The sequence below is a fragment of the Rutilus rutilus genome, assembly GCF_951802725.1.
Source record: "Rutilus rutilus genome assembly, chromosome: 12".
NCBI classification, from domain to species: Eukaryota; Metazoa; Chordata; class Actinopteri; order Cypriniformes; family Leuciscidae; genus Rutilus; species Rutilus rutilus.
The window spans coordinates 20460470-20479913 of record NC_140217.1 but is presented as its reverse complement, the minus strand read 5'-3'; the positions used below and the strand labels follow the sequence as shown (position 1 = coordinate 20479913).

General features: G+C 42.3%; 1 protein-coding gene across 3 annotated transcripts in view; it reads left to right on the top strand.

Moving 5' to 3' along the window:
- The window catches only part of rhbdl3 (rhomboid, veinlet-like 3), a 125231-nt gene that overhangs the window by 86787 nt on the left and 19000 nt on the right, over positions 1–19444 (top strand). For all 3 annotated transcript variants that reach the window (XM_084426737.1, XM_084426736.1, XM_084426735.1), the window contains 3 exons: positions 255–479; positions 5272–5420; positions 13056–13168. In XM_084426737.1, the coding sequence (XP_084282863.1) occupies positions 255–479; positions 5272–5420; positions 13056–13168 (487 nt within the window). The remainder of the gene's footprint in view (positions 1–254; positions 480–5271; positions 5421–13055; positions 13169–19444) is intronic.

The window sequence follows — 19444 nt, the reverse complement described above, 5'->3', positions numbered from 1 at the left end:
CACAGTAAATGTCCTGACAAATACAAGTTTGTGACAACCTGTATCAATGTGACAACCTGTTTCCCAATAAAAGTCTTGCTTAATGTTCATGCAAACTTACAGGACTGAAGGACTATACCAATACTGATTTACTATCTTTGTTACTGATACATGATCACATCAGTATCTTTGGTTACTGATACATGATTCCATGCATATTCATAGTAAAATGCTGATAATCATGATTGTTCAGTTTGTATGTCATATTTTTTCAGATGAGCAACAAACGTTCAAACAGTTTCCGTCGAGCGATCCTGCAAGGGAGTCGGCAGCTCAGGAATTCGGCATTGAGAGAGGAAGTAGGCTTGGGTCTGTCTCGGAGACTCGTACGTCATGTTGCCTATGAGACTTTGCCCAGAGAGGTGGACCGCAAATGGTACTTTGACAGTTACACCTACTGTCCGCCACCATGGTTTATGCTGGTCATCACTATAGCAGAGGTTAGAATGAACTTTACTATTGAAGATTGTTAAAAGAGAATTATTTTCCACTGCTTTTTTTATTATTGAACTGCCAAACGTATCAGTAGATACTTTGGTTCCACGTTATATTAGCTCAGCTGTCTTTAACTACTATGAGGTAAAAATGGTGGTACAAAATAGTACAATCTACTCATTGTCTTCATATTGTATTGTAAAACATGTTTGCTGCTATTGAGGTGGGATAAATGTAAGGTTAGAAATAGGTTGGTGGATTGGTTAGGTTTAAGGGTGGAATAAGTGGTAGAGGTTATTTTTTATCAAAACTTGAATGTGGGTAAGTTTCATTAAAAAAGCAACATTTTGAACAATAGGCTGAGAAAAGAATAAACAACAGAAAATATTGTCAATGGCGGGGAAAATGTTAATTAACAAATAATGAATAGATAGAGACTAGAAAGTTATCAAATAGAAAGTCTTCCACCATTTGCAGAAAAAATGCAAGTGAAATGTGAATCTATATACCAGGCCCTACGTCTCCGTAGGGACGTGGGCATGCTAGAGCCTATCCCAGCGTCTCAATAATTTTAATAGACCTTTACATTTACATTAGCATGTTGCAAAGCTAATGACTCAATACTAGCATAAAAAACAAGCATAAAAAATTTGTTTGAATACAATTAATATTGATTTATTAATTAGTAGTGTATTAAATGTTTATTTATATTTTTAACATTAACGTTTCCCTTTTCAGAGAACTCTACGCTGCGTCTAATTATGCTCCTGCATGATTGCGTTCAAGAAATTCCAATGTCATTGGTGTCTCTGTGTTTAAATGTCCTTGTCTATGTGGTGTTGTTTGTTCTGTAGATATATATATATATATATATATATATATTAGTAGTGTGGCAACTAAGCATTTTAGATTGTGTGTTCCTCCTTGCCCTCGCTACGTTACGGGTGGGGATCCACACAATCTATGTGTGGTCTGCTTGAGAGCGGTGCATGCACGGTCAGCTCTCAAGGTGTGCATTACGATCGTCTTCCACTGAGGACGCTCCGCTCCCGCCTGATCCTCTTCGAAGAGAAATCAGCTCGTATCAAGTTAATCCTTTTACCTGAAGGCAGGATCAAACTAAGCCAAGTCGTCACTGTAAAACCGTTTCAGAGACTGTTAGACTCAAGGCAGCTGCATCCAGCGTAATTCCTTTTGGCCTTCTGTACATGAGACCATTGCAGTGGTGGCTCAAGACCGAGCAGCAACCTTCCAGTCTCTCACTTTTAGCTATGTCTTTTAACTATTATACTATTTCGAAGGGCAAAAACATGAACTTTAACTATTGGCTTTACAACATCAAGTCAGCTTGGCACAGCCCTTGTGACGGTACTGCCAGTAGCATATAGCATTAGCTCCTTAGCCTGAGCTAACTTGATCACGTCGAGCTAGGCGGGCATAGTTTCAGCAACCAGGCATCTCAACTCCACCCATGTCCCGCCTCGTTGCCCATTTGCCCTCACAGGCTAGGGTGCGGTCCTAGATTGCTGCTCAACTCATAGTCTCTGGAGAGGTCATCATCTCTCATAGCACATAAATTGTCTGGAGGTTATGGATGTATTTCTGGCACTGAGGTACTTCCTCCCAGACTTCAGAGGCTATCATGTTCTTGTCCGATCAGACAACACTTTGGTAGTCTCATACATAAATCATCAGGGCAAGCTGTTCTCCCTGAGAGCAGTCTACATCCCTGGGTACCTGAATCAGGGAGCAGACATACTATTGAGACAGGGGCTGAGGCCCGGGGAATGGAGACTCCACCCCAAGATGGTGGAGTTGATTTATTGGAAGTTCGGCCAGGCGAAAGTGAATTTGTTCGCTTCAGAGGAGATGACACACTGTCCGCTCTGGGTTTCCCTCACACATTTGAGGGAATGCACTGGGCTGGATGCCATGGTTGAGACGTGGCTGAGGCTATGCATTTCCCCCAATTGCTCTGCTCCCGGGAGTTCTAGAGAGAGTTCGCTAGGACGGGGTACGTCTACTGTTATTATCCCTGCGCTGGCCAGCTCGAGTATAGTTCTGTGATCTGTTGTCTCTACTGGACAGCTCTCCTTGGGAGAGGGACCTTCTGTCACGGGCTGGGGGCGCAATCTGTCACCCCCGGCTGGATATGTGTAAGTTGTGGGTTTGGCCCCTGAGGGGATCAACTCCTGAACTCCTCTCAATTGAGGTTGTTGAGACCATCCTATACTCTAGAGCTCTCTCCACGAGGACACTGTATGCCTGAAGAGTCTTCACTTTATGGTGCATAGAACCATGGTTGGTTCAGTGTTGAAGTCCCTTTAAGATAATTTTTCTGCCAGACTATCCCATCCACACAAATGGTTTCCTTGGCAGCCATAGCTGCTTATCACTTACCTTTGGGGGACAACTCTTTGGGGAGACAGCCCCTGGTATCTTGTTTCCTCCGTGGCATTTTAAGGGTTAATGCCTGCTATACATTCGAGAGTTTCTGCCTGGGATTTGGCCGTGGTTCTAGAGGGGTTGTTCCTGGCACCCTTTGAGCATATTGTCTCTGTTTTAGGGAAGTTTCTCACTCTCAAGATGGTTTTCGTTTTTGTTATTACTTCCCTGATCAGGGCAGGAGGCAGCAAGCCCTGTCAGTTGCCTCCTCCTGCATAGAGTTTGTTTCCATTAGGGTCAAAACAACTCTTCCCTCTCACATTGCACACTCAGTGGTATTGCAGGCCTTTTACCCTCCTCCATTCTTGTCGGTGGACCAAGAGAAGCTAAACTTGCTTTGCCCAATGAGGACTCTTAAGTGTTATGTCCACCGGTCTGCTCAGGGGCGCAATACTGACCAGCTGCTGGTATGCTTTGGATCATCCGGCGAGGTTCCCCTGCTTCCAAGCAGAAAATAAGTAAATGGATTTTATACTGCCTATAAAGGTGTGTGACCTTCCTTCGCCTCTGGTTGTAAGGGCCTACTCTACTTGAAGTATGGTCAGCATCTAAAGCTTTAAAGGTGCTCAGAGGTATTTCATTCCAGGGTAGCGTCATCATCAGATGCAGCATAGAGTTCCCCATAAGGGAACGTCTCGGTTACCACTGTAATTCTGGTTCCCTTGCCATACTTCCGGCATGCCTGTGAGTGACTTTCTTCAACCAATCAGAAGCGGATGCTTTTGTGTTCCAGGAATCCTTTATAGCTTCCATGGTGACACATCACACGGTGACGTTGTACAAATGACATTGGAGTTTATTGAACATGTGTTTCAGACGCAATCAAGACTGACGCAGTGTCTCATTACCTAGGGAACCAGGGTTGTAACAGAAAAGTTGTTTTCACCATATTGTATCTATTTTCTACAAAGCTAATCGCATTACATTGTGGGATCATCTTCTCTAATGCATTTAATGTAATTGTTTTTGAAGGATCTAGAGCATAGGTTCTCAAAGTGCGGCCTACATCTGATAACATCTGTAAAACTGTTAAAACTATTAAAACTACATTGCTTTGAAAGAATGAATCTCCATTTAGTGGCGTTTAGCGGCATCCATAGGCATAAGCGGTAATTACAGGTGTGGTCCGACCGATCGCACTTGACCTCACTCCCAGAAGGCCATCAACGGAACAGTGGTTGTGTGAAGATGGAGATGGTGGAGCGAGAGCCAGAGCGGGAGCCGGGCCCCTTGAGAAAAAAACATTATGTCAGCGAGGAGAAAAGGCAGTTTCAAGATAAATGGACAAACGATTACTTTGTCGAACCTCACGGGTCGGATAAAGTCATTTGCCTGATCTGCAGGCAGGTAATTTCAATGCGCAAGGACTTATAAATATAAGCATTAATATATTAATATAAAATGCCATTATGATACCAAACATAAAACCTACAATAAATTCAGTGGCAAGGAGCGCACCAGTAAGCTTGAACAACTTAAGAGAGGCTACACTGCACAGCAGTTAGTTTTCACAAATTTGGCTAAAACCGGTGAAGCTGTAACACAGGCTAGCTACGTGGTAGCTCAAGAAATAGCTAAGCGGAGCAAGCCGTTTAGTGATGGAGAATTTGTGCGAAACTGCATGTTGAAAGTGGCCGACATTGTATGCCCAGAGCAAAAAACAAAGTTCCGTGACATTAGTTTGTCGAATGACACAGTCACACGACGAATCGAAGTTCTGGCCAATGATCTGAAAGAGCAACTGGGAAAACGTGTGGAGGGGCTAGGAAAGGGAGCTTTTTCCATTGCACTGGATGAAAGCACGGATATTTCCGATACAGCGCAATTGCTGATTTTCATCCGAACAGTCACAGAGAACTTTGACATTGGCGAGGAGCTGCTAAGCATGGAGAGTATGAAAGACACAACAAAGGGAGTCGACACCCCTGAGACACTAAAGACTGGAATAATGGCTGCTGAAAATTAAAAAAATAATAATAATGTGAAACAAAAGTAGAAATAAGTTAATTTAAAATTGTAATAAAATGTTACAATATTACTGTATTTACTGTATTTTTGATCAAGTAAATGCAGCTTTGGTGGGTATAAAATACTTTCTTTTTCTTTTTCTTTTTTTTTTTTTATCTTACTGGCCCCTAACTTTTTAACAGTAATGTACAGGTCGATTTACTGTATGTGATGCTGCCTTAGAATTCTACAGCTTGGTTCTGAGGCTGCATAATTATGTTTCCTTACCTTTTAGAACACCCTTTGAGGCAAGAGTGCACTTATAATTCCATAAAATGCTTTAAAATGCTGTTTTGGAGGTGTCACACATCAGTAACAGCCTCTTACTTACCACATCTTTCTCAGGTTGTTGTCTTTATGTATTACGGACTGCAGCTGAACCGCTGGGTTCTGCAGGTGTCATCGCCATACTTCCTGAAGGGCCCATTGCCATACCACCCACAGCTCAGAGCTCAGGCCTGGCGCTATCTTAGCTACATCTTCATGCATGCTGGGTGAGTTACACATACTTGATTATATTAATGAACATGTGATTCAACATATTGATATGACTTAAAATTATTTTATTATCTTAAATGAATATTAGCTTAAAATGATGTTAAAGAGAAATAGTCAGTTACAATCATCCTGATATGAGAGACATCAAACTGGCACTGGGATGTTGTCTTTAAACTATGGTAAAGATATACAGTTTAGTCGTCATTATAAAGAAATATTAGATGGTTCAATGCCACGACTGACGAATCTGAATACAGACAGCTGTTACTTAAGCAGGAATAAAACCTTTCACAATCCTTAATGGTGCGTAACAAATAATAATAATATTTTTTTCTCTGTTGTAATTTAAAGAGTTATTTGTATATCAAATCATCCAAGAGTATTGCAGCCTCACAATGTGGCCCACTGCTTCTAATTTGTGCCATTTTTAGATACTGCTTTTATTAGCTGTTTCTTTTCTGGCATTTTAAAATGCTTACACCCTCAATGCAACATTTTCAGGCACACAAAAACATACTAAAGCACATTTCAAAAAGCTTTTTTCTGGCGTGGAGGACTGAATGTCTCTGTCCCCAGTTGATGGAGGGCTTGAGACCCTGTGATGTGTCTGATGTGCTGTGATCTGTGGGGTTTAATGTATTATATTACACTCATCTACCGAGTAATCTCCCCATTAACCCAAGCTAGTGATCTGCTCTGTCTGCTGCACCAACAGAATCCCAATAAGACAACACTCTCTCACACAGAAACAGGCGTTTTCAAAAGTCACTCTCTCATCTGGTGTCACCACCAGCAGACATTATTCTGTGTGTCACAGCATTAAACACCACATGATATCATTCAGGACAGCAGATGCCCCCTCAATGTTGTTGCTTTTGTCTGTCAGGCTGATGTCTTCGTCAGCATCCTCAATAAGTTGTGTTACACTGATTCTTTCTTTTAGATCTGTATGATCATCCACCATGAGTTCAATTCAATTCACATTTATTTGTATAGCGCTTTTCACAATACACATTGTTAAGATAAGTTAAGATACTTGTCAAGTCACCTTCATTTATATAGTGCTTTTAACAATATGGATTGTTTCAAAGCAGCTTTATAGAGATAATAGGAAATTACCGTAACAGATTGTTTAGGCTTTACAACAGCTCTAGGATAAAGTTATTGTCCAGCTAAAGTTAGTTTTGATTGATTGATTCACTTCCGTTGCGAAGATCATTAGTTATAAACTTAGGGACCGCTAACACAACACCGTTCTAACAGGAAAACTCTTAAAGCGCTCTGGCCGCCCATCCGCACAAAACAGTGCCTGGTGTCTCGAGAACGCACTCCCTGAAATAGGTTTGAAGGTGCAAACGATTATCCGTTCTCTCTATGCGCGTTTGAATATATATGTGCGCAGGCGTGTAGTCCTTCTTTACAAATCAACCCTCAATAAACTACTTATCTGGCCTTAAAAAATTTATTATACAGATTTTTTTTGTCGCGTCTGCGTAGCCACGCGAACCGGAATTATCCCGACAACATTTTATCTATACTGAGGTAAAGGGAAGGGAAGGAGGCATTCACAGGGGATGGACTGGTTGACACTTCAGCACTGCGTTGTCATCGTTCCCAGGCGCAGGTCCTTCATCAGATCTAGATACGGCCTGGATTCGGCGGACTAAAACCTCGGATAAACAGAGAGACTAATATTAGCGTAGATGCCATCCTTCTTATGATGTAACAAGTACATCAGGATTTACGGGGAGTGTTCCCGGTTCCGGCTGACCTAAACTATGCAGCCTAGCATTGAATTATAGAAGTCTATAATGTGTTATGTGTATGTTAGACTGAGAGATGTGTTTTTAGTCTAGATTTGAACTGACAGAGTGGCTGCTTCACGGACAATGTTAGGAAGATTGTTTCAAAGTTTTGGTGCTTAATAGGAAAAGAATCTACCGCCAGCAGTCGATTTTGATTTTCTAGGTATTATCAACTGGCCGGAATTTTGAGATCGCAATAGACGTGAAGGACTATAATGCGTTAAGAGCTCTCTCAAGTACTGGGGAGCTAAACCATTTAGTGCTTTGTAAGTGATCAGCAATATTTAAAAATGTATACAATGTTTAATAGGGAGCCAATGCAGTGTTGACAGAACTGGGCTAATATGGTCATACTTCCTGGTTCTGGTAAGAACTCGAGCTGCTGCTTTTCGGACCAGCTGTAATTTGTTTATTAACCGTGCAGTGCAACCACCCATAATAGCATTACAATAAACTAGCCTTTATGTCATGAACACATGAACTAATTGTTCTGCACTTTTCATTGAGAGCATATGACGTAATTTAGATATATTTTTAAGATGGAAAATTTGGTTTTACAGATACTAGACACGTGACTTTCAAATGAAAGATTGGTATCAAAGAGCACACGCAGGTTCCTAACCGACGACGAAGACTTAACAGAGCAGCCATCAAGTGTTAGACAGTATTCTAGGTTATTACGTGAGGACTTTTTTTGTCCAATAATTAGAATCTCTGTTTTTTCAGAATTAAGTAGTAGGAAGTTGCTAGTCATCCAGTTTTTTTTCTATCAGCTATGCATTCCATTAATTTTGTGAATTGGTAAGTTTCGTCTGAGCGTGAAGAAATGTAGAGCTGCGTATCATCAGCATAACAGTGAAAACTAATGCCATGCTTCCTAATGATATCTCCCAAGGGTAGCATTTACAGAGTGAACAGCAACGGTTCTAGTACTGAGCCTTGTGGTACACCATACTGAACTTGTGATCGATAAGACATCTCTTCATTTAATCCTACAAACTGATAACGGTCAGATAAAGTATGATTTAAACCATGCTAGTGCAATTCCACTAATGCCAACATAATTTCCGAGTCTATTTAAAAGAATGTTGTGGTCGATAGTGTCAAATGCAGCACTAAGATCGAGTAACACTAATAGAGACAACCACGATCGGATGATAAGAGCAAATCATTTGTGACTCTAATGAGAGCTGTCTCAGTACTATGGTACGGTCTAAACCCTGATTGAAAATCCTCGCAGATATTATTTCTTTCTAAAAAGGGACACAGTTGTGAAGATACTGCCTTTTCTGAAAGGGTAGATTCGAGATCGAGTTGCGTTTTTTTAACAAGCGGTTTAATCATAGCCAGCTTAAAGGTTTTTGGTACGTATCCTAATGACAAAGATTAATTAATGATATTAAGAAGAGGATCTATGACCTCTGGAAGCATCTCTTTCAGTAGCTTAGTTGGTATAGGGTCTAACATACATGTTGTCGATTTAGATGATTTAACGAGTTTAGAAAATTCGTCCTCTAGTTATGAATGAATAAAAAAAATTCTTAGGGAGACAACAATGCACTACCTGATGCGATACTGTAATAGACGGTTGCATAGTTATACTTTTCTCCCTGATATTATCAATCTTATAAGTGAAGAAGTTCATAAAGTCATTACTGCTGTGCTGCTTGGAAACTTCTGGGCTTGAAGATTTATTTTTCGTTAGTTTAGCCACTGTTTCAAATAAATACCTAGGGTTTTGTTTATTTTCTTCTAATAGGGTTGAAAAATAAGCAGATCTAGCAGCTTTTAAGGCCTCTCTGTATGCAGTCGAGCTCTCTTTCCATTAAATGCGAAATACCTCTAGTTTTGTTTTCTTCCAGTTGAGCTCCATTTTTATGGCTGCTCTCTTAAGGGCCTGAGTGTGCTTGTTGTACCACGGCGTTGGACTATTTTCTTTAATCTTCTTTAAGCGCCATGGAGCAACTGTGTCTAAAGTGCTGGAAAAGAGAGAGTTAAAAGTTTCTGTTGCAATATCGAGTTCTTCTAAGCTATCTGGGATGCTGAGATGATGAAACTGATCAGGAAGATTATTAATAAAGCAATCTTTAGTGGCTTTAAACTTTATTTAAAGTTTACACGAAACTAGATAATGATCTGAGATGTCATCGCTCTGCTGCAGAATTTCAACGGCATAATATTAGATCTAGAGTATGATTACGACAATGAGTAGGTCCTGACACGAGTTGTCTAACTCCAATAGAGTTCAGAATGTCTTTAAATGCCAATCCCAATGCATCTTTTTCGTTATCTACATATATTAAAATCACCAACAATTATGACTTTATCTGCAGCCAGTACAAACTCTGATAGAAAGTCAGCAAATTCTTTGATAAAGTCTGTATGGTGCCCTACAGACTTTAGACATTGGATAACATGCCCTAGTTATCCAAAGCTTTGTAAATTTCAGGTTCTTGTTCTATGAGAATAATTAATCTGACCTTGTCCTGCTTCTTATTATTTTAGATCTGGGTCCAGATTTTGCTTATATAGGATCTATTTGGCGATGCCAAGTATGTGACATGAGGAATATTGCCTGTAGTTAAAAGTTTCTTTGTCACCCAGATATGTCATTATTAAGGGCCAAAGTCACATACACTGCTGTAGGTGTGTAGGACTTCATCTGTAACAGTTTTCCATGTGCACTGCTGAAGGTCAGATAATTAGAACAGTTGGAGAAATGGTCAGGGCTTCAGAAAAAAACAGGACTAAACAAAGTTGGAGCAGGAGTGGAATTGGAAAAGGACTCATGCCAGAATCAGGTCACTTTTGTGTCAGAGTACACACCAGGGGGGGAGGGAGAGAGGGGGGGGGGGGGGGGGGGGAGGGAGGGGGGGACAGAGTCCAAGGGCCCTGGCATGTGAGGGGCCCATGAAGATCCTGAAATTATTTATTATTTTACAGTTGTACAAATCTGTTCTATTTCTCTGCTCGCTCATTTGACAAAGTTTGGCACACATCTGTCTAGGCACCTTCCACGAGCACAGCATGCTCGCAATTTGCATGATTTGATTGGTTGTCTAGGAACATTGCAAAACGTTAATTGGCTGTTAGGGAGAGCGGACTGGCCAGAGAGGAGCAGACAAGTGTGGTGATCTTCGAGTCGCACCACCACCACTTATAACGTTCAAACAAAGATCAGGCAAAAAGAGGAAAGTAAAGTAAAGATAGTGAGGGAAAACAATTCCACACAATTTTCTTTCCAAAGAGACCAAGTGAGAACCTATATTGTTCAAGCGAGGCGACTGCGACTTATAAAAAAAAAAAACATAATTCCAGTTAAATATTGTTAAACTGTCATTTTTATGTCTAAGGGGATACTGGGGTGCTATAAGTATAGCACAATTCATATACAAATATGATTTTTATACTGTATACATGACATAAAGTACAATTGTTTTTCTATCAGTGAGTGCTATGTGTATAGTTGTACACTATAAAAAAAGTGTGATAAATAGTATGGATCATGGTATGATGATGGCAAAGAGGCCCCCCCCCCCCCCCCCCCCCCCCACACAGTCTTTGTATAGGACCCAAGATTCAGTGCTACGTCCCTGGTACACGCACTATCCACAAGACCTCATCTCTGACACATTACTGACAAGTATTTGAAACTTTAACATGAGATCACAGCAATAGCATTTTCAATTATAACATATATTAAGTAGGGATGCACGATGATATCGGCACAACATCGGTATCAGCCGATAAAAGCTTTAAATGACCATCATCGGCATCGGCAGATATGAATATTTCTGCCGATGAGCCTTGCCGATAGGGTGGCGTGTTTCCTATGTGTATGTGACGACCGTGAACGTAGCATGGTTTGAAATGTGCTGGGGACAGAGACGCATTCTCAAGTGCATTTTCAGAAGTGCTGGGTACAATGACGCAGTATTTTCTTTTCTCTTTCATGCAGGTCATGTTTTGAAAGACGATGTCCTGTAGCTTACTAATGTAAGCTCTCCAAGCTACTATGCTCTCCACAGAGCATAAAATGTTTGCATTTATGAGGAAAAACAGTGACAGTTCTCGGTTATGGACGTGACCGCTCTGAAATCGGCACTAAAAGACTGCTTTCACAGAGACCTCAAACAGAAAGCACAAAGCCTTTCTACGTGAATTTCGTTTTGTTTTAGTTGTATCTTAATTTTAATCAATGTTTCATCAACCAATTGCCTGGATTTAATAAATAATAAGTAAAGCAGATAATAGATATCACGACACGGAGGCACCGGCGCTCATAAATGAAACGAAACTCAGCATAGCCTACTTGCCTCACAGACCTGAGAAATATATCTATTATCTACAGAACGCTTGAAATCATATTTTTAAACAGAACAATTCAAAACGAAAGAAAACTATGTAATCCGAAATGTGCATTTCTCTCCGGCACGTTCACTACTGCGAAGATCGCGAGTCAGCATCGTCAACTTCATCTTTGCAGCCGACACAGAAAACACTTGTTTATTAATAAACAATTAAAATGTCTCCTTGCTATATTTGACATATTCATAATCATTACTTTTGTGGTTCTTTGTGACAGCTTTTAGTTGCTTTATTGGCAGCGCCACCCTTACATGTTACATGAACGGGTCACCACTGCATCAGCACTGAAAACAGGGGAGCATTTGGTAGACCTGTTCAAGTAGGAGAAGATGTACATTTTTTATTTGAAAATGTATTTTTATTTATTTTACTCCTAAGGACTGAAGTTTGATAGGCACTGGCATATCATTTATTCTCCAAGTGAAATAATTTACCTATTTTTCAGGGGTGAATGTCTGTCTACATTTGTAAAATTATACATTTATGGTAGAATCAAATGTTGTTTTGTTTGTCTTGTGTATTGCCTTATCTACAACACATGAGTGTAATACGGTAAAGGTAGTACAGGAGAGAGACTTGGATTTCTCTTCAGTAAAATTAAAGTGTAAATATATCAGGGGGAAAATGTGTATATACATCGGTATCGGTATTGGCATCGGACAAAATTAGTTTGAAAATATCGGCATATCGGCCAAAATGCAATATCGTGCAAGATTAATTGGTTGAATTAAAAAAAATATTTAAAAAACTCTTCTGCTAATCTAATATCTAATAATAATAATTTGAAGTCACTCATTGACTTTAGATAAGCAGATGTTCTTGGATTTACTACTGACATCTGGAGGTTGGGCAGGTGGGTGGCATAATAATCGTATTTCTTTTCTTTCGCGTTTATGATCAGTTGAAGCATCGTAAAAGAATAGTTTACCCCCCAAAAAAATTCCATGCAACCAAAAATTTCAAGCTTCAAAAAGTACATAAAGACATCATAAAAGTAATCAAAATAAATGATTTAATCATAGTGATTAAATACTATGTGATTTATTAAATAGTGATTTAATCCAAGTTTTCTGAAAAGATACAAACACTTTATATGATGAACAGGCTTTCTGATCAGCACACATAAATGGTGTACAGTACATCAAATATGGTAAACAGAAACTCAACGGTTTATGCTTGACTCTTGAAAATTGCATTGCTGAGTTTTGTCCTTTCATTTATTAAGGTTTTTTTCTTTAATGTCACTCAGTTTATGTTGTGTGATCCTAAAATGTTATCATTTACAGGTAGCTGACAAGTAGGCTAGTACAATATAAGATTAATCAGCTTTACATAACCAAACCTGTTTATATACCCTGCACTAAATCCAAATGTACCAAATTGTAAAAAGGGCATTCATCCCTTCCTCAAACACATCTGTAATTATGTTAATGCTAATGGCTGATTTATATGTTTCAGAATAGAACACCTGGGCCTAAACATGGCCATGCAACTTTTGGTTGGTGTGCCGTTAGAGATGGTCCATGGAGCTTTGAGAATTGGCCTGGTGTATGTATGTGGTGTACTGGCAGGTGAGTCAAATCCAGCATAGATTTTTAGGGGGGAGGGGGGGAGGGGAGGGGAGGGGAGAGGGGGATGTTACTGTTTATGATGAGAAAGTGTGCTTTTTTAGTACAATCTCTTTAAAAGCCTAATTATGAGTCATGGAAAATTCACTGGAAATTCATATAGGTCTAAAGTGCGGGAACTCTGTTTTTTGCTGTTTTAACAAAAAAAAAAAGATTTTTCAAATGCAGCCTTTGCATGACATTCATCTGTCAGTCACCTTGATGTTGTGTCGATGTACTGACTTATTGAGCCCCATGGAATTTGCATGCGCCACTCCCCCGGACATATGTGTGATGAAGACGAGTCCACCAGCTCGCCTTCAGGGAGAAATGTGAGTCTGTGTACGGATGTAGAAAGGATGGCGCACTTCGTGCAAGGTGGAATTTATTTATAGTGCCAATAAGAAGACAGTCCACAGTGAAGTACAGGTGCACACAAAAAGAAAAGAAAAACCCTAAAAAGTACAACAACAAAAAAATAAAGACGAAAACAGTACACTAGTACACAAAGGTTTTGTTTGCTTGAGGCACCACAGTTGCACTCTCGGTACTGACTTCAGGTTTGGCCTTGGCTTAAATAGGCCAAACCCCGCCCCTTTTTGGGCCACACCAATTCCAGGAACGTATAACAGTACTGCCGTGCAAAGGCAAAAGACCGTAACTTCGTTTTTGGTCGAAAATGAGTTATTTATATTTTTGGCACATTCAAGACCTTCTTTATCATGTGGATAATTATCTTGAATCAATTCCGTTGTTTTTTCGAGAAAATAATGATTTGTCTTAACAGTAACTTCCAAAAGCCCATGAGAAACAAAGGCAGAACACCGTAACATCAGTTACCGCTCTTTGGCTTTGTTTTGGAACGCTCAAATTGAGTTACGGTGCTCTGCCTTTGTTTAGCCGCGCGTCAATATGAAGTTACTGTGCCGGTGTTCTATCAAATAATGCTACCTACCAGACTGTACGGTGTTCTGCCTTTGTTTTACTGTCCATTAAAATTAAAATTATGGTGTAGCCTGTGTACTTTGTACAGCTGTCATCAGTCCCTCTAACTTCTGATGTCCTCAGAGCTTTGTCCTGCACAATTGCGGTCAGAACATTTAGTATGGTCTGAACCCGCGCTCCATCGACAAACGTGCGATATCGATCGCGAAGGATTATGCAGAGTTAACAGAAAAACGTTACACATTGCCGTATCAGATGAATACAACCAAGAATTAAAGCTTGGCAAACTAGCTGGCAGAGTGCCAAAACTTCGCCTTCAGCACCGCCCTAAACGCGGTCGAGTCAACGCTGGACTAATATATCTATGGAGGTATTTTGTCATGTCAAATGTATTAATAATGCCATCAGAATGCAACCAAAGCACAGGATAGCAATAAGTAGATGGCTATAAATAATTGTAAATCATACAAAATAAATGCCATGATCACTAGATTTTATACAGGTGTTACTATAATGATTTTGTTAATGGTGATCAGCAACCAAATATTGATAATGTGGAAGTTACTGCCTTTTGCCTTGGCATGACTTCTCACTTTTTGCTGACAATACAAAGGCAGAGTACAGTAACTTTAAAATAGTGGTCAAAAGTCAAGTTTGAGCTCAATATTTTTTTATGTATATAATTTTCATTACTAAAACATCTATTTGCCAGATTTCCAGTGTCCTACCTATAATTAATTTGGCGGGACAACTAAAAATCTTTAAAGTCATTTTTCTCAGTTCCACACTCTAGCGACTTAAGGTCTTTTGCCTTTGTAGGGCAGAGTACATATACAAATACTTCATCTATTTGATTATACATAATAATCCATAATAATTAATTCCCAATATATATATATATATATATATATATATATATATATATTAATAATAAACACATAATACATTCACACATTTCATTTGAATACACACATGAACACCTATTCACACTAGAAACTGGTTTCGTCAGCTTCCGGTTTCGATGCATCGCCGCGACCCGGCCATGACGTCATAAACAGCCACTGCTCGATCGTTCGGTTCGGCCGGCGCAATTTTCCCGCCGGAAGACTGACTACGCCCACACAGACAAACAACACGGACGAAACGACAAGACAGTGCAGTGTAAGTGTATGAAATGACCGGGGAATGAATATGGAAGGGAGAGTGGAGAAATGGATGAATGTCCATGTGCTATCATCATCGCGTGTGCACCCGTTCCTATGATAGCGCCTATGGCAGGGAGGAACGAGAGGTTGATGAATGAGGTCAGTATGTATGTGCGTATATATGCGTGTATGTGTGTGTGCCAGTGCTGCTTCCCCAGCAGTGGCAGCTAATGTGACTTTATCACATCACCTTCCCCCTCTCCTAGCCGCGTACTGGCCGGAAACCTGGACAGGTAGTCGGCTACCACGTTGAGTCTGCCTGGTCGGTGCCATATCTTGAAGCAGTACGGCTGCAGGGCGAGGTACCACCATGTGACTCCGCTTGACCTTCCTTCTCGACCGTCGAATATCTAGTTTCCCTGGTCAGTAGCTTACGGCTGAGGTAAACAACTGGTCTCTCTTCTCCAGCACTTCCCTGGACAAGGACCGCACCAATCCCCGTTGCGGACGCATCTACTTGCACCAGTAACCTCCGAGAAAAGTCTGGACTCTGCAGGACTGGGCTGGAGCACATCTTGTCTTTTAGCATAGTGAAAGCTGTCTTGCAGTCATCGGTCCATGGAATAGGGTTCTTCACCGGTTTTGACAACAGGTTGGTCAGGGGGACCGCAATGGAGGCAAAGTTTGGTACAAATCTCCTGTACCAGCCCACCAGTCCTAGGAATGACCTCACTTCTTTCTTGGTCTTTGGTTGTGGGCTCCTTTGGATTGCCTCCACCTTGTCAATCTGTGGTCTCAGTTGTCCATTGCCCAGGTGATACCCAAGGTAGTTTGCTTCTTGCTTTGCCCACTCGCATTTTGAAACGTTTAATGTCAATCCTGCTTCCTCTATCCTCTTTAGGGTTTGTTGGAGGTGTTGAAGATGCTCTGCCCAAGAGTTGCTATGGATTACCACGTCATCCAGGTACGCCGCAGACCAGTCTTCACAGTCTTGGAGGACTCGGTCCATCAGCCTCTGGAATGTGGCTGGTGCCCCGTGCAGGCCAAAAGGAAGGACTGTGAATTGATATAGTCCTAGTGGTGTTCGGAATGCGGAGTATGGTCTGGACTGAGGGTTGAGGGGTACCTGCCAGTATCCCTTACACAGGGCTAACGTGGTGATGTACTGGGCTGGAAACAAAGTGGGAAACTGGTTCAGGAGGTGCTGCAGCTCTTTCCTTTTGGAGTCTTCTAGGTGTGATAGATTCACCACAGACGGCTGCCTTTTTGCATCCTCTGATTCCTCTTCCACCTCCACCTTCCTCACCAGAAGAGATGTTTCGGGTCCCTTACCGGGTGGCTCCTTCCACTCCTTCAGCAGGTTCACATGGTAGGTCTGCCTGGTCTTGCCCTTGTCCGGATGATGAACTTCATATGTGACTGGCCCCATCTTGCGGACGACGCTGTATGGTCCTTGTCATTTAGCCAGTAGCTTGCTCGTCGAAGTTGGCAACAGGAGTAATACCTTCTGCCCCGGTTGGAATTGTCGTATCCTGGCGTGTTGGTCATACCATCTTTTCTGTGCTTGTTGTTTTTCCTGTAGGTTTTCTTGGCTTGTTCTCTGTACTGCTCCAGGTGATCTCGCATCTCTAGAACATACTGTACAATGCCGCCTTTCTCCTCCATCTTGGATGCAGGTTCCTCCTCCCAGCCTTTCTTCCGCAGGTCCAGGGGTCCTTGTACCTGCCATCTGTAGAGGAGCTCAAACGGTGAGAATCCCGTTGATGCTTGGGGTATCTCTCGGTAGGCAAAGAGAACAAACGGTAGCCACTTGTCCCAGTCTCGTCCTCTGTCTGCAATGAACTTCCGCAACATGTTCTTGAGGGTTTGGTTGAACCTCTCCACCAGACCGTCCGTCTGAGGGTGGTATGGAGTTGTTCAGATGGCTTTTATGCCCAACTGCTTGTTCAGCTGCCCCATCAGTCGTGATGTAAAGTTCATACCCTGGTTTGTCAGGATCTCCTCAGGTATGCTGACTCTGGAGAAGAGTTGAACCAGGGCATGGATGATCTTTGTTGTGGTGATAGAACGGAGTGGGAAGGCCTCAGGATACCTTGTGGCGTAGTCGTTGACTACCAGGATGTAGCGATGTCCAGCACTGCTCTTTTCCAACGGTCCCACAATGTCCATGGTGATCCGCCTAAAAGGTGCAGAGATGACTTGACTGCCTTTGGCGCCCTGACTTTTTAGGGCCTTTAGTCCCACCCTGCAACAGATTACCATCCAAGTCTGGCAGTGGCTGCAGACCTGCCCTGACTTGAGCTTGAGTAAGAGCAGGACATGACAAATTAACAGTGGCAGTGGCAAAAGAATGTTCAGAGTCCTTGATGGTGGGTTGCAAGAGTTCATATAACACTGGCAAGTCTCTTCCTAGAATCATATCAGCGGGTAAATGTTCAACTATGGCAACATTAAGCAAGTACATTTGTTCCTGTACTTGCACCCACTGCTTGTACAGATTCTTTAGCCGGTGGTAAGTCTCTGTTGGCGACTCTGCAGCTGGGACTGTAGATGATCGGAAGCGCTGGCGGTAGGTCTCTGGAGATATATTAAACTTCTCCAGCAGTGCTTCCCTCAGATCAGTGTAGACCTCAGCTTGCTCCTCGTCCATTGCCAGGTATGCTTCCAATGCTCGCCCTGTCAGCAACGGGACCAGACGGTAGCTCCACTCCTCCCCGGGCCACCTCCAGGTTCTGGCCAGATGCTCGAACCGCCGAAGATAATTCTCAATGTCTTCCCCCTCCTGGAAGCTCGGCATATTCAGATCAGCCCACTGCCTTGGCTCTCTCGATTCTGCGGCATTCAGGGAGTCTTGGAAATAGGCTGGTCTGTGTCTTGTGGATACCTTCGGTGCTGACGTTGGTAGCTCCATTCGTTCGCTCTCCGCGTCAAGTGAGGTCTCAGCTGGACGAATCGACTGCACAATGGACTCACGAAGACCTCGGAGTTCCTGCAGATATCGCTCCTCTCTCTGCTCTTGAGTGTCGAGAAATCTGTGCATCAGGGAAACCATACTCTTGCCAGCGGTAGCATCAGGAGTGATTGACTTGGTTGGTTGTGGACTGGGCTTTGGTGAGATTCTGGGAAGACTCGTGGCTCCCTCCGTATTCTCACCAGAATTCCATTCTCCTCCTCCTCTGACGCTGCCTTCCCTGTGGATCGTAAACCCGCCCTGGGTTTTCTACCTCTCGGCGCTGTCTTGCGAGTCGTCATCCCACTGCTGCCACCAAATGTGATGAAGACGAGCCCTCGCCTTCGGGGAGAAATGTGAGTCCGTGTATGGATGTAGAAAGGATGGCGCTCGCAGAAGCACTTCGTGCAAGGTGGAATTTATTTACAGTGCCAATAAGAGATAAAAGGAGATGACGTGCATCCACTAATTTAGATTGGTTCTTCAGAGCCGAGTGTTGATGCAAACATTCAATCCATTCACCACTACAAGGGAACCTGGTACGAGGCTAGTGTTTACGATGCATTAGAGTGGTCTCTCTCCCCTCTCTAAAGCACAGATAAGTCATTGTAAGAACATGACCATGGCAATGTTGCAGTCGCAAGTCACTTCAGATACTCCCCATTCCGGTCCTTCTGCTATGCACCAGGCTACGGGACAATGAGATGCAGAATGTGAGCGTTTCTACTGGGTCAATCCCCACGGGCCTCACATTCCTCGTCTTGCACAAATTGCGTCTGGTGGAGTTACGCGGCTCGTTTTGGAGTCATACATTTCTCATTTGGGTCTCCAGAAGAGGACGAATTATCAATTGCTGCGTTGGGTGTGGCATCTCAGCCTGAGTTTGATGCAGAGTTGTATTTGGTATCTGGCCTTGGAGTGTGACTCACAGCTGTGGCCCACCCTAGTGCCTTTCGTCCCGGAGGTACATGAAGAGCTTACAAAGTTGTGGAAGGCACCTTTTACCGCCAGAGCCCTCTTCACAAGCTCTTCCACCCTCACTACCCCCGATGGTGGGGTGGCCAGGGGCTACACAGAGGTTCCACAGGTGGAGCGGTCAATTGCGGTGCATTTGTGCATTTATGCTGCCTCCTGGCAGAAGACTCCCGTCCTCCTGATGAAGACAGCCCTCCTGATTGCGCTTACTTCCATCAAGTATTT